The sequence below is a fragment of the Vicugna pacos genome, chromosome 1 (assembly GCF_048564905.1).
Source record: "Vicugna pacos chromosome 1, VicPac4, whole genome shotgun sequence".
Classification (NCBI taxonomy): Eukaryota; Metazoa; Chordata; class Mammalia; order Artiodactyla; family Camelidae; genus Vicugna; species Vicugna pacos.
The window spans coordinates 78,989,415-79,004,615 of NC_132987.1; the positions used below are offsets into that span (position 1 = coordinate 78,989,415).

The 15,201-nt window shown below is 36.3% G+C and overlaps 1 protein-coding gene across 7 annotated transcripts in view; it reads left to right on the forward strand.

Moving 5' to 3' along the window:
* The first annotated feature begins 5,617 nt into the window (after positions 1 to 5,617).
* The window catches only part of CBLB (Cbl proto-oncogene B), a 258,056-nt gene continuing 248,472 nt past the window's right edge, over positions 5,618 to 15,201 (forward strand). For 2 of the 7 annotated variants that reach the window (XM_072965884.1, XM_072965902.1), the window contains exon 1: positions 5,619 to 5,662. In XM_072965884.1, coding sequence (XP_072821985.1) covers positions 5,621 to 5,662 — 42 coding nt within the window. In that variant the 5' untranslated portion in view covers positions 5,619 to 5,620. Of the gene's footprint in view, positions 5,663 to 15,201 lie in introns of all 7 variants that reach the window. The other 5 variants (XM_072965874.1, XM_072965899.1, XM_072965878.1 and 2 more) reach the window with 3 other exon arrangements.

Here is a 15,201-nt window from a genome sequence, read left to right on the forward strand (position 1 = left end):
GGGTTTAGAGCAGTGCTTCTGAAATTTTAGCACATTAGAAGCACCTGGAGCTTTACAGAGCTCGTCAACCCCACCTACCGCATGGTTTCTGATTCTGTGTGGTTAAAATGAGGCTGGGAATTTGAATTTCTAACAAATACTCAGGTGATTCTGATGCTTCTGGTCTGTGTTTCTAAGAACCAATTTTCAGAGAATCAGAGATGCCTGAAAAGATGTCAGGAATTCAGTTTCTGGGCAAGAACAGGGTCATTAATCAGACAAATTCTTTAGGAAGCTTACTCAAATAGCAACGCATAGGACACATTGGATTTAGGGAGTGAATCAGTGCAGAGACACAGACCAATTGAATGTCATGCCAAGAGTCACTGAATGCTTGAATCCCCTCCATCAGTGACTTGGGAAGCCTAGGAGACCCAGGGCAGCGTGCTTCTATGCATAATTCTCTCTTGACTTCAGCTGTGTAATTATGGTTTGCCTGGAGTTTAGTCTAAGCCAGTTATGCACAATTCTTGGTTCTTTGTAATGAATCTCCTGGGATAAACCATAAGCTGACAGCGTTCAGACAGGCTGCCTGGGCAACACTTAATAAGTGGGATTGAGGTCACAAAAGCTAGGTGACAGGGCAAGGAGAAGCTCCCTTAGATAACCAAATCACTTAAAATTGTGTTTCTTTCTGGGTCAAAATAAAAAGAGCAGAGATGTAGCCTCTGCTCTCGCCTCATCCCATTTTCCAAATTATGCTTAAGGGGCTTGGATAAAATCTATACATCAGAAAGCCTTTGTGCAATAATGCAAAATTTAAAGGGCCTGTCAAACAGATGATCTGTTTTGAAATCACACATGATACTTCGGAATTCTCCCAGTCAGAGGGGGCTCCTTTTGAACTGATTAGAATGCTTTTCCAAACCCTATTTTCTCTTCTTGGTTGGAAAGTGTTACTTGCTTTTTCTATGATGTTTGGTACCACCAGCCCTAGGGGAAAGAAAAAAAAAAAGTTCCTTCTTAGCCATTGATCTGACCCTCCTGAGGCTGAGGGGCTCTTATCAACAAGCAGAAATCCTGCACACAAGCCAGCTGGAGGCTATTCCCTCTACTGAGGGTCCCTCCTGCCTAAGGGCTTCTAAATGCCAACAGGAACTGGAAAAAATCAGACAAATGGAACGCACATCAAACATGTCTGTTCCGTCTTTATTTCCAAGCTTTTTACCCTCTTTCCAATAAAGGAACTGCCTGTTTTTTTTTTTTTAACTAGTGGTGAGACTAGCATCTTCTGACAAGAAATCCCACCTCCTGATCACCTCTTTTTTTTTTCCCATCCAGAGATTTTATGATCTGTAACCCCCCTTTCAAAGTATGTTTTTCTTTCCTTTGGCCAGCTGCTCAGCATCACCCCAGGCTGCTGCAGTAGATTCAGTCTCTTGCACTCTGACAGTTACTGTGGCCGTGTTAATAAACAGAATACTAACTTATTTTCCTAGTAAAATACATACATTATTTTAAAATCTTGGCCTGGAACTTCAAGTAAGGGGAAAAAAAAAAAAGAAAGGAACAAAGAAAGCAATGAAGGCAGGAAGAAAGAAGGGGAGGTAGGGAGGGAGACTATTAAAACTGCAATATAGCAAAATAGCAATGTGTCCAAAATTCTGCAGTGACACCTGGGATAATGGTCGGGCCCCAGCCCTGGAAATTTGGACTCAGTAGGTCTGAACTGAGACTCCAGGATGCATGTTTCTAACTTTCTCCCCAGACATTTCTGATGTTGGTAGTCTGGGGAAACTACACCTTGAGAAGCTTGCAAGTTTCGGTTGTCCCTGACGAACACCATGGGGGTAAACAACTGGTGCTTGTTGTCAAGATTTGCCAGCTGAGGGGTGGGAAGGATGACAAACAGCAGCTGCTTCAATCTGAAATGTCTGGGGAAATAAGCACAGGTGGTGGGAGTTTTACCAAACTTCTCCTAAGGCTCCGAACACGAGTTACCCGTCTGCTGCAGGTACCCCGGCAGACCGTTTCCCTGTCTCCAGCCGTTGGACTGCTTTCTCAGGCCCCTCCCCACTTTTCTTGGGCAAAAGTCACTTGTTATAGACTGAATTACGTCTCCCTAAAATTCCTATTCTGATGCCCTAATCCTCTGTATTTGACTGTATTTGAAAATAGGGCATATAGGAGCTGATAATAGTTATGTGAGGTCATTAAGAGTGGAGAATATTCAGTCAGGTAGGAGTGGTGTCCTTATAAGAAAAGAAAGTGACACCAGAGAGCTTTCTTTTTCTGCAGGAGCACAGACAAAAGGCCATGTGATGACACGGTGACATGACAGCCACCTGCAACTCAAGGAGAGAGACGTCACCGGATACCAACCCTTGCTGGCACCTTGATCTTGGACTTCCAGCCTCCAGAACTGTAAGAAAATTAATTTCTGTCATTTATAGTACTCAGTCTATGGCATTTTGTTAGGACAGCCCAAGGAGACTAATAAACCTTTCTTCAAAGCTCATTTAGGTATTCCTGGGTCAATATACCCTCCTTCCAGGTCCTAAAACCCTGATGCTACTTCACTAATTGGGTTTAATTTAGGCCCCAGAAAAGCTTAGGGACATGATTCAAGAACCCTATGGAACCTGGGGCTGGGATAGAGAGGTGCTGAGAGCTACCGCACTCTTTCAGTTATAACAGGAGGTATAAACAGGAATTTGGTGTCTCAGCTTCTAATCTAATTGCCTTTATTACATTGTTTGTACAAGAAAATACATTCCATAATCCATAGCTGAATTTTGGCTAACTTTTCTAAGTCTTGGATTGGTTCTTTTCCTGGGATAACACCCCTAGGAGTTCTGGAATAGTTCTCATTAAAACACTCCATTGATTTTTCCTTATAAATGTCTTCATACTTGTCAAAGCCAAAACATTTAGTCATTGTATCTGTGATAGTTCGACTTACTCAACTAATAATTGCTGAGTGCCCAGTATGTGCCAGACAATGTTCCAGATACAGAGAAGTAAAAGTGAATAAGACAAAGTAAAGAGACAAACAAAAACAAGGAAATACATATGAATCAGGTAGTGATAAATGCTACAAAGAGAAAGCAAGAGAAGGATAATGGGGGTGGGGGGTGTTGTCCTAGTTTATACAGGGTGATCTGAGAAAGCCTCTCTGATGTAGGGCATTGCAACAGAGACTGGAAGGAAGTGAGGTATCCAGTCATGTGTGTCTCTGAGCAAAGATCACAACACAGTGAGGGAGCAGCCCTAGAAAAGCTGCGTCAGCAGGACCGTGCGTGGTATTTGTTAATAGCAAGGAAGTGTATGCAATTGGAAGGGAGTAAGTGAGGAGAAAATGGATCTGTCTGAAGTCATGGAAATGGTTAAGAGTGAATCATGCAAGCTGTTCCAGGACATTGTAATGCCGTCTTTATTCTGAGTTAGATGAAAAGCCGTTGAGGGGAGGAAGGCAGAAGAGCCATGTGACTTATGTTTTTAAATGATCTGTTTCTTGTTATGTGAAAAATAGTTGGAAGCGTCGATAATGAAAGACAGAAATCAGCTAGAAGGCTATTATATTATTGATAGATTGATATTGATTATTGACATTGATTTCACCTAGGATAGTGGGAATTGGTTGGGGACTAGATGCATTTGAAAGGTAGAAGCGACAGTCTTTGCTAATGATTGAATGTATCATGTCAGATAAAGGGGAAGAATAAAAGTGTGGGAATTTGGTTAATCTAGTAGGCTTATCTAGATTTACCCACTTAAATAAATGGATGCATCTATCTGTCTGTAACAATTTACAAAAATTACAAAATGTTAACAATAGTCATTTCTAGTGGTGTAATTATTGAAAATATTTATTTGCTGTATTTTGCTTGGTTGGAATGAAAATATATCACTTGTGTAATTGTTTAGAGTTGCAGATACACAAGAAAATTTTCCCTGGTCATTTTAATTTCATGGCATTTAAGATAACATTTCTATTGCAAGGGGACGTTTCTGATTTGTGAGATTAAAGAGAGCAACCTAAAGCAATTGATTCTATCCTTTTATTTCTTTAGTTTGGAGATAAAAGATGCTAAAACAGTACTATACATTCAAATGTTTTAGTGATACTAGTTTTCAAATGCTATAGGAAGTTTTGGCTGGTGAATGAAATGAAATAAAGAAAAGAAAAATAGGAATAGAGTATATAAAGCTTTTTGAAGTAGCGTTTCTTCTTTTTTTTTTTTTTTAAAGAGCATTGCTTCCAGCAATTCTCTGGATCCTAGAGATGAAATCAAAAGCATGACTCACTCTCACTTTCAAAAGTGAATGCAGCACCCTTTAAACTTTGAATCTTGTCTTTGTGTTTTTATAAGTAACATACATTCACACACATCTATAGTACTTGTATGATGCACACCTGGTTTGTGGTAGTTTTATGAGCATTGATACAGAAGAAGAAAAGACTGATGACTATGAGATATCAACTGTATGGGACTCTTGACAGACAATGAAGAATAGTAATAGGCTTATCTTAGATTCATATAAAAGCTTTATTTTGAATACCATAACATTTGCAGACTCTTTTTTTCCAAATCTTTATACATACAGCTTCACCAGCAAGAAATATTCTCTTGAATGGCAGGGCTATTCTTATTTGAAGGACTTCTAAGTTAGTAGGATTAAAAATTAATTTAGGCCAAAAAAATCCACCTATAAAAATATACCTTAAACTAGTCCTAATATGACATCTAAAAGTCCACTAAATTACATTTCTCTTAAAAAAATAAAATTGTATTAATCTTGGGAAAAATATATATCAGTAAAGCAATGGATACATGAAGGAAAAAATTTTTTAAATAGTGGCTTGAAAATAACATCAGGTTAATATTATTAAGTAAATATATTTGTTTGGAGTTGAAGAGATTATTAACTGAACCAACACCATGCCCAGAATTATATTTCTAAAAATATCATGTAGCACTAAGGACCCAAAATAAAACAGTATAAAAATAGGTGTAGATCGAGCTTCAGAAATAAAGCAGATAGTCAGATTTTAAGGGAGACATTATCAGACATTCATAAGGATAGTATAACCTATAATAAGCTTTCAGAAAGGAAAAAAAAATCCTGTCACAACAAAGTGACTTTTTATTATGTGATATAAATAAACAAAATAATAAAAAGAAATATTCTAAATATTTTCCTTATTTTTGATGGATCAGAAAAAGAAGAAAGCAAAGACAAAACACTGATTTCGATAATTCACAATATTCTGTTTATAAAATTAAGTTATCAAGATAGACCATATGTTGGGCCATCACACAGATTTCTATAAATTTAAAGGGACTTAGGATATACAAAGCATGTTCTCTGATTACAATAGAATTAAATTAGAAATTGATGCATAAAGATATGTAGAAAATCCCCAAATATTTGAAAATGAGGAAACACATTTCAAAATAAACAGTAGGTCCAAGAATAAATAAAAAGGGAAATGAGAAACTTTCTTTTTGCTTTTTAAAATGTTTTAAATAATTTTTTATTGAAGCATAGTTGATTTACAATGATAGTTTCAGGTGTACAGCAAAGCAATTCAGTTACACATACATTTTTTTTTTATTTTCAGATTCTTTTCCATCATATGTTATTACAAGAAGTTAAATACAGTTTGCTGTGCTATACAGTAGGTCCTTGTTGTTTACCTATTTTATATACAGTAATGTGTATCCATTAATCCTAAACTACTAATTCATCTCTCACTTGCCCTTTCCCCTTTGGTAACCATAGTTTTTTCTATGTCAGTGAGTCTGTTTTGGGGTTGTAAAAAAAATTGTGTCTTTTTTTACATACAAGTGATATCGTTTGTTATTTGTCTTTCTCTGTCTGAATCCTTCACTTAATATGATAATGTCTAGATCTATGCATGTTGCTACAAACAACATTATTTCATTCTTTTATATGGCTGAGTAATATTTCATTGTATATATCTACTTATCTTCTTTATCCAGTAATTTGTTGGACATTTGTTAGCACATTAGGTTGTTTCCATGTCTTGGCTGCTGTAAATGCTGCAATGAACATTGGGGAGCATGTATCTTTTCAAATTAGAATTCCCTCCAGATATATGCCCAGGAGTGGAGTTGCTAGATCATATGGTAACTCTATTCTTAGTTTTTTAAGGAACCTCCATGCTGTCCTACATAGTGGCTGCACCACTTTACATTCCCATCAACAGTGTAGGAGGGTTCCCTTTTCTCCACTCCCTCTCCAGCATTTATTATTTGTAGACTTTTTAATGATGGCCATTCTGGCTGGTATGAGGTGCTACCTCATTGTAGTTTTGATTTGCATTTCTCTAATAATTAGTGATGTTGAGCATCTTGGCCATCTGGATGTCTTCTTTGGTGAAATATCTATTTAGGTCTTCTGCTCATTTCTTGATTGGGTTATTTGGTTTTTTCTTTTGATATTAAGCTGTAAGAGCTGTTTCTGTATTTTGGAAATTAGTCCCTGGTTGGTTGCCTCATTTGCAAATATTTTCTTCCATTCCATAGGTTGTCTTTTCAGTTTGTTTATGGTATCCTTAGATGTGTAAAAGCTTTTAAGTTTAATTAGGTCTGATTTGTTTATTTTTGCTTTTATTTCCATTACTCTAGGGAGCTGATTCAAAAAAGATAGTGCTGCAATTTATATCAAGGAGGGTTCTGCCTGTTTTCTTCTAGGGGTTTTATAGTATCCAGTTTTACATTTAGGTCTTTAATCATTAATCTTGAGTTTATTTTTGTATATGGTGTTAGAGAATGTTCTAATTTCATTCTTTTACATGTAGCTGTCCAGTTTTCTCAGCACCACTTATTGAAGAGACTGTCTTTTCTCCATTGTATATTCTTGCCTCCTTTGTCACTGAGTAATTAACTGTAAGTCCATGAGTTTATTTCTGGATTTTCTATCCTTGTCCACTGATCTATGTGTCTGTTTTTGTGCTAGTACCATACTGTTTTGATTACTGTAGCTTTGTAGTATAGTTGGAAGTCAGGGAGCATATACCGTATCACATTGATTGATTTGTGAATATTGTAAAATCCTTGCATCCCTGGGATAAATCCCACTTGATCATGGTATTTGATCCTTTTAATGTTTTGTTGGAGTCAATTTGCTAGTATTTTGTTGAGGATTTTTGCATCTATATTCATAAGTGATATTGGTCTGTGATTTTCTCTTCTTTGTGATATCTTTGTCTGATTTTGGTATCGGGGTGATGGTGGCCTCATAGAATGAGTTTGGAAGTGTTCCTTCCTTGGCAATTTTTTGGAATGGTTTCAGAGGACAGATATTAACTATTCTCTAAATGTTTTGTAGAATTCCCCTGTTAAGGCTTCTGGCCTTGGACTTTCGTTTTTTGGGAATTTTTAAATTACTGAGTCAATTTCAGTACTGATAATTGGTCTATTCATATTTTCTACTTCTTTCTGATTCAGTTTTAGAAGATTGTACCTTTCTAAGAAATTGTCCATTTCTTCTAGCTTGTCCATTTTGTTGGTATATACTTGCTCATAGTAGCCTCTTATGATCCTTTGTGTTTCAGTGTTGTTGGTTGTAACTTCTCCTTTTTCATTTCTAATTTTACTAATTTAGACCCTCTCCCTTTATTTTTCTTGATGAATGTGGCTTAAAGTTTATCTATTTTGTGTATCTTTTCAAAGAACCAGCTTTTAGTTTCATTGATAGTTTCTATTTTTTTAGTCTTTATTTCATTTACTTCTGCTCTAATCTTTATGATTTCTTTCCTTTTATTATCTTTGAGTTTTGTTTGTTCTTCCTCTAGTTGCTTTAGATATACAGTTAGTTTGTTTATTTGAGGTTTTTCTTCTTTCCTGAGGTAGGCTTGTATTGCTATGAACTTCGCTCTTAGAACTGCGTTTGCTACATCCATAGGTTTTGGATTGTCATATTTTCATTTTCACTTGTTTCTGAGTTATTTTTTATCTACTGTTTGATTTTTTTTTTTAGCGATCCATTGGTTGTTTAGTAGCATATTGCTCAGCCTCCATGTGTTCGTGGTTTCTGCAGTTTTTGGGGATTTTTTTTTTTTTTTTGGTAGTTGATTTCTAATCTCATAGCATTGTGGTTGGAAAAGATGCTTGATATGATTTCAATTTTCTTAAATCAACTGAAGTTTGCTTTGTGGACCAACATGAGCTCTATCCTGGAGAATGTTCCATTGCACTTGAGAAGATTGTATATTCTGCTGCTTTCAGAAAGAGTGCTCTATAAGTATCAATTAAGTCCATCTGGTATAATGTGTCATTTAAGGCTTGTGTTTCCTTAATGATTTTCTGTCTAGATGATCTGTCCATTGATGTAAGTCGGGTGTTAAACTCCCTCGCTGCTATTGTGTTACTGTTAATTTCTCCTTTTCTGTCTGTTAATATTTGCCTTATATATTAAGGCACACGTATGTTGAGTGCATATACATATTTACAATAGTTATATCTTCTTGGATTGATCCCTTGAGCATTATGTACTGTCCTTCTTTGTCTCTTTTAACAGACTTTATTTTAAAGACTACTTTTTCTAATGTAAGTATTGTGACTCTGGCTTTCTTTTGATTTCCATTTGCGTGGAATACCTTTTTCCATCTCCTCACTTTCAGCCTGTATATGACCAAAGGTACTCTAGACTTAATTCAGACCAGCCATGAGAAATTGTTTTATAGCCTGGAAGAGATAGAAACATTGGGCAAATAAGATGTTAACTTCGAAATAAGAGGGACACTGGGCATGTAGTCAGTGCCTAATTTAGGAAAGCACATTTCCCAAAGTTAGGGGCTGGTATCATGACCTGATTCAAGAAGAAAAGTTGCATTAAATAAAATTATGACTATTAACTGCAAGTGTTTCTTTATGAGAGAAAAGAGACATATATAAAGAGAACAGCATGGTAAACTTCAATGTCTACAAATGTACACAAGATGGATAGAGGGCCCACCTGAATAAGCAAGACTGCATAGGAAAGATAATACCAAGAATAAGCTGCAGTTATAGAAAAATATTTGCCCAATACAAGAAGAATAAGAAAACACAGGTCTATTACTTAAAGCAATTATATTAATTATAACAACTAGGATGTATTAGCCCGTATCTCTTCCTTTATCTTCCTTGTAATTACTACACTCTACTGAGTTGATGTCCATGAACGAGGCATCAGACTAGGTGCTTTAGGCAGATTATCTCATTTAAATCTTGGCACAACACCATGAATGTGGTTATTATCATCCCTTTTCTCCAGAAATGGGGAAATTGAATTTTAAAGAGGTTACATAACTTGCCCACAGGCACACATTTAGCAAGTGGCAGAACCAGGATTTGAACTGAAGTAGCCTAACTCCCGATCTCATGCTTTTAATCACTAAACTCTATTATCTGCAGCATCAAAAGAGATCATTCAAAATGGAAACGACAGAACAAGCATGGGTACGAAGACACTGAAGTCCAGGATACCTAAGAGGCATCTAGACACGCTAAATGAGTTTTAGCTCCCTAGCCAAGCCCAATTACCCTTCAGACAACTAATATTCTGTACCAGTGAGATCACTGTACCTCTCACAATGATCTATAAAGAATACTGGAAAAATCATCTGGCATCTAAAGACTACAGACAGATAAATAATTTCTCAAGCTTTTAGAATAATGAGAAATTTGATTTTACGTTAACAACAACCTATTTATATTATGTCCATCCTAAAAAAAATTATAGCTGGTCTATCAAAAAAAAAAGCTTAAGAAAGTAATTATTTGGTCAATAAAGATCAGCCTATATTTATTAAGTATGAGCCATGACAGATGAAAATATTTATATTTTAAAATGTAAAATGTACTAATATAAATTCCAATGCGTATATATATTTTTTGACCAAAGGAAAGCAGTGGACAGCGTTTATGGGATGTATGAAAGACCATGTACTGAACAGTATACTCAGGATTTTTAAGTAGCTGTGCAAGTTAATGAAATTTTACTGATAGAGCAGTATCAAGTAGAAGAAAGTTTTTTAATGGCATAATCAGAAATTTCCTCTCAGCCCTTTCTGGATTAAAATTTTTATCAACAAAGATATAGAGGATCTCTTTAACATATTTAAGAATGATTAAAAGGGAGAAGAGATGGTAAATGCAAAGTTTTCTAGAAAGGATTTCTGTAGTATCTCAACAGAATAGGATGCTGGACAGAATCTAACTGGATATAATTTAATAAAAATATATTTTTAAAAGTGTGCACCTTGGTTAAACGAGCAAACAGTTGCACTCGTACAGGATGAAGGAGATTTGATGTCCCAGGAGCAAGCACAAACATGTCTCTGGACTTTGCATTGATAGAAGTTCTACATGAGTCAGCAGAATGCTCTGAATTGGGCATCCCATAGGGAACTATTGCAGTCAGTCCTGGGCTCTAACAAATTACAAAGCATTCAGAAGAGAATGACCAGGATAATCTAAGCTCAGAGAAAAAGCACATGAAGAAAGCCTTAAGGAAAAATAGATAGAAACACTGAGGCTGTTTCACCTCCAAAGGAGTGTGTGCTCATCCATTATAATGCCCTTGGGTGCAAGTAACAGCTCCAATTCAAACTGGTGTAAAAAATAAGAAATTATGTTTTCTCCTATAAGAAGTCCAGAATTTAAGTAGCTTTCACATGGTAATGATCGATCAAGGCATCAAATGCAAGAGAATACATCCAGCAGCAACACCTCTTCCTCTGGCTGTCTACAAAGAGAAAGGAGAGAAAGAAACCTTTTTCCAGAAGGCTCTCTGGTGACAGCATTGGTCAGAATTGTCTAATTACCATTCCTTGACCATCACTTTCAAAAGAATGGGATTACTCCCACACTAAGCAGTACTCCCCAAAACTAAGAAAAGGTCATGTTCCTCTGAGACATGATGATGTATGAGGAAGGTGGTAGGAATTTGAGCAAAATTGAAAGTTCTGTTAGAAATAAAAAGAACACCAACCGGGTCTAACACACAATGTCCTAGGGAAAACTTAATAGCAGCTTTCAATTATTTAAGAGTTGCCATATGGAAATATATCCTATGGTTCGAGAGAAGGGAATCTAAGATTAATGTTTGGAAGTTAAAGTTGGATGTACAGCAAGCTAGTAATAAATGAAATTTGCTGCATAATGAACGATTCCCTCACTCTGCATGTATCCTCTAGAGGGAAGGAACTAGAATGCCCTCCAGAAAATCTTCCAACCAAAGCACAGCTTACAATTCTGCAGATTTTATCCTGCACAAAAGCACAACCAACAAGGTAGGTAGAGACTGAAGGTTGGGCCATTGTCAACCTGCAAAATAATGCAGATCTCTCTGGGACCAAGGCCCCACGTTCAGACAAAGACACCATATATTTGCAAGCCACTCCTCCACAGTGTCAGCATGTACTGAAAGGGGCACCTTTCTTGAATCTGCACAAAGATGCCATGTGTGCTAGTCAGCATGACAGTGATTCCAATGCTAGGCTTCTCCGATTGAATTTCATAACATTCTAAAATAAGTTGGAAAGAACAGAAGAGCAGTTTCAAAGTAATAACAATTTAAATACTAATTTTATATAGCAAAGCACTTTTTTATCCTTAAAATAGGTATTATGATTATTCTCATTTTATAGATGGGGATACTGAGGACCAAGTTTAAATACCATCTATTAGTAAATGCTGGATTTGGGTTTTCTAACTCAGGGAAGTCTGCCTGATTCCAAATAAGTGCAGTGAAAATAGAAATTCTTCTCCTTCCTCCTGTTTCTCCTTTTCCTCCTACTCCTTTTTCTTCTTCTACTGAATTTGCAAATCTTTCTCTGGTGGAGATAGTAAAATATTTTATAGTAATAATACTTATTTCTTAAACCCAGACACTCTTTAAGAGCAAAATCCTGTCCTTCCCATATTATGTTGTTCACTGAGGATTTTTATGTTTTCCTGTGTACCCACAAATTATTAAATATCACAGTAATGATCTCTTTCCATCATTTGATTGGCATATACATTCTAATGATGGCTCTGCTTCAAGGAGAAGAATGGGTTAGATATGTGCTCCAGTTAGAGTTGGATTGAATGGATTTTGGTATCAGCTCAGCTCTATAATGACCCTATGTTGAAATAACTTATTAAAGAATGACTTTTTATATTAAACTTCTTGTCAGGCATTCAGTATATCTTAAATTTATTACTAATATATCTGCTGTCACATATACAATGAATCCTTCCGATTTCCTTTTATTTATGGAAATATTACATATATCCAAGTAAATCTTAGTGCCACTTTGCTACAATGAATATTGAAGGGCAGAGAAGTTAAGTCTTTTTGTATGCCAGCGTCAGTAGTCAGGTTTATATTTAGAAATAAAAGGGAAAATAATAAAAAGTAGAGAATAACAGAGGGGTTGGGGACTGTTGGATGGGGAAAAGAAATGTAAGGGAGACTTTTCACTGTGTCCCTTTTTATCTTTTAAAATTTATTTAAGCCATTAAAATTTATTTATTTAAAATGATAAGTCAATGAATGAATAAGCTTGGTTAAAACTTAAACCAAATAATAGCTAGATAAACAAGAAGGAAGGAAGAAAAAAGGGAAGGAAGGAAAGAAGAGGTTGGTTGACACATATTTTACTTAAGTGCTAAGTGATCTTCACAAAGTTATCCAGGAATCTTAAAAAGTGATCATAAGTTTCTTGAGAATTCTTAGAACGCATTTACAGATGATTCAGATCTTTTACAGAAAGTACAGGAGAGGAATGTGGAGAGAGGAAATCAGTTTTGGAGAGAGGAGGGGAACTAAAGTTGGGATTTCTAAGGATTACTAATCCTTTTCTAGTGCATTAGCCAGAAGACTCCACATTTTTGTACTTTTGAGGAACAAGAAAGGAAAATGAAGAAATCATTGAAATAACTGGCTGGATGTAAATCAACTGATACTCAGAAGAAAGTGAAATCCTCAATTTGAAAATTCAAAGATGTACAATAGATTTCTCTAGGGCTCAGTGGAAAGTTCTCCAGACTGCAAAGACGTATGACTCCGGACTGAGTGTAGATTGCACCACCGCAAAGTGACTCCATCTGAAAATGGGACACAGAAGCATAGTTTATGTGCTTGTTATAAGAATATACACTAAAGTGCTTTGTCAACAGCCACTGTCAATTCACCTACAAAGTTAGGACACCTTGACAAGACTTCATATGGGATTTTTCAGATTCTTCCAGGCTGAAGGTTGTAGTAAAGTTGGTTATAAAAGGAATTTCTGTAAAGTCTCTTCTATAATGAAATTAGAAGTAGACGTCTAAGTAAAAATTCAGAATAAGACAGTCATTGCAAGTGCACTTGTAGGTCGCTTTCATATTTTAGATTTCTCCCCCGTAGTTCTAGACTCTGAGATACCCTCTTTGGATTCTTCAATCTGGAAATTTTATTTTCTTCCCTTCTCATATTTTAAGAATTTATTTGTGTATTTATTATGTTTACTTAGGATATTCAAGATGATTAATAGAACAGGGTAGAAATATTATATTCCCCACTAGGTGTGTCAACAGATCATAATAAATTCTGAAAGTCTTTTAGTATTGAGGCTCCAAATTCTATAAACAATTCTGGTAGTATTTCATTAAAAGCAAGGAAATCTTGCAAACAAGAACCTATTTTATACCCATCAGAGGCCACATGACATGTTTAAGATATACCTACGGAATCAGTTCCATTTAGTTTACAAAGGCCTAGTGTGCTTCATTTCTTGAGATGCCAGATTCCAAGAATACACAGATTAATGAGAGAACACCCCTGGCTCCTGTGGACTTTTCAGTCCAATGAAGGAGATGGATCTGTAAACACCTCATGGCAATGGGAAGAGCAGGAGCAGTCTCTGCACGCACACCTTCTCCAGGAAAACCGGTCAAGGCAGGAAGGGATCTGAATTCCAACGGGCCTTACTCGGTGACTATTCCAGACTCCTTACACATCCGTTCCCAGGGTGCTGATTAATACCTGGGCCTCCAAATGAGAACTACCTTAGCAGATCACAAGCTTTCTATTACGTGAATCCTGAGCTCCGTTCTCTGGATCTCCTGACTGCAGACCACTGTCTACTCTTCCCTTACTTTAGTCTTCTGTTGCCCCTTGCCTCTAGTTTGGTGCATTGATTTCTCACTACCTAACTTTCCAAACCAGCCCTGGTGACCTATACTTTTTCTTCACCTCGGACGGAGGGTTCCCCAGACTTTGAAGGAGGGTGCTGATGTCATCTCCGGCAGAGACTACCTTTTTCCTCTTCCTGTTGTGCATGCAGCCACACTAGTTTTGCACCACTTTTGCAGTTACATACAGTCATCTAAGTGAGTTCCAGTCAGTGCATGTAAGTGGAAATGACAGGCACCTCTTCCAGGCCTGACCCATTAAAACAATCTCATGCACAGTCCTATGTGTTCTCTCATCTTCTGCAGATCAATGTGAAATAAGGACAGAAATGGTAGGCAGACTGGAGGGAAATAGAGTAAATTAGCTTTGAACCTAATAAACTTTACCTCATTAGACAAAAAAAAATTTATTTATCGCAGCAAATGTTAGCAGGTAGAGAAAGTGTTGTTTGTTTGAAAATTTACATTTGCATCATGTAGTTGCCATCAGGTTTTAAAGCCAAATTATAAAATCTTGTTTAAAATTACTAGTAAATGGTCAGAAAATTACAGGATTCTAGTGCAATATTTCTTATTTCCTTTCTTAGTTCCATGAGGAATGGAAAAATACAAATTTAACTGCCTTCAGAATTTTCATCACCTTGTAATTTAATTTAAATTTTTGTGGTCACAAGGCATTCTTTGTAATAAAACTAACATGATGTGAAGGGGAGCAGCTTCTGGCAATTGACAATTTTTTGTCAGGAATTTTAGGTTGTATTTCTAATTCTGCCACAGGCTCATTAGATCACATTATGTTCAGCAAGTTAGTATCTTTGTCAGGGAGTTCTGTGGTGGTGCATTAGTAATTTTTTTAATATATATATTTTTTTATCATGACAGGGGAACTCCTGTGGGTACTTAACAGGATCTGGAGTATATTCATGTAGCCTTTATTTTATCTTTATAGTTGTTCTCTTTCACTCTTTCTGATTCTTCTAGCTGATTCTTTGTCCCAGATTTTTTTTTTCCTATGAAAGAAAGATAATGCTACCCATCTGGCAGC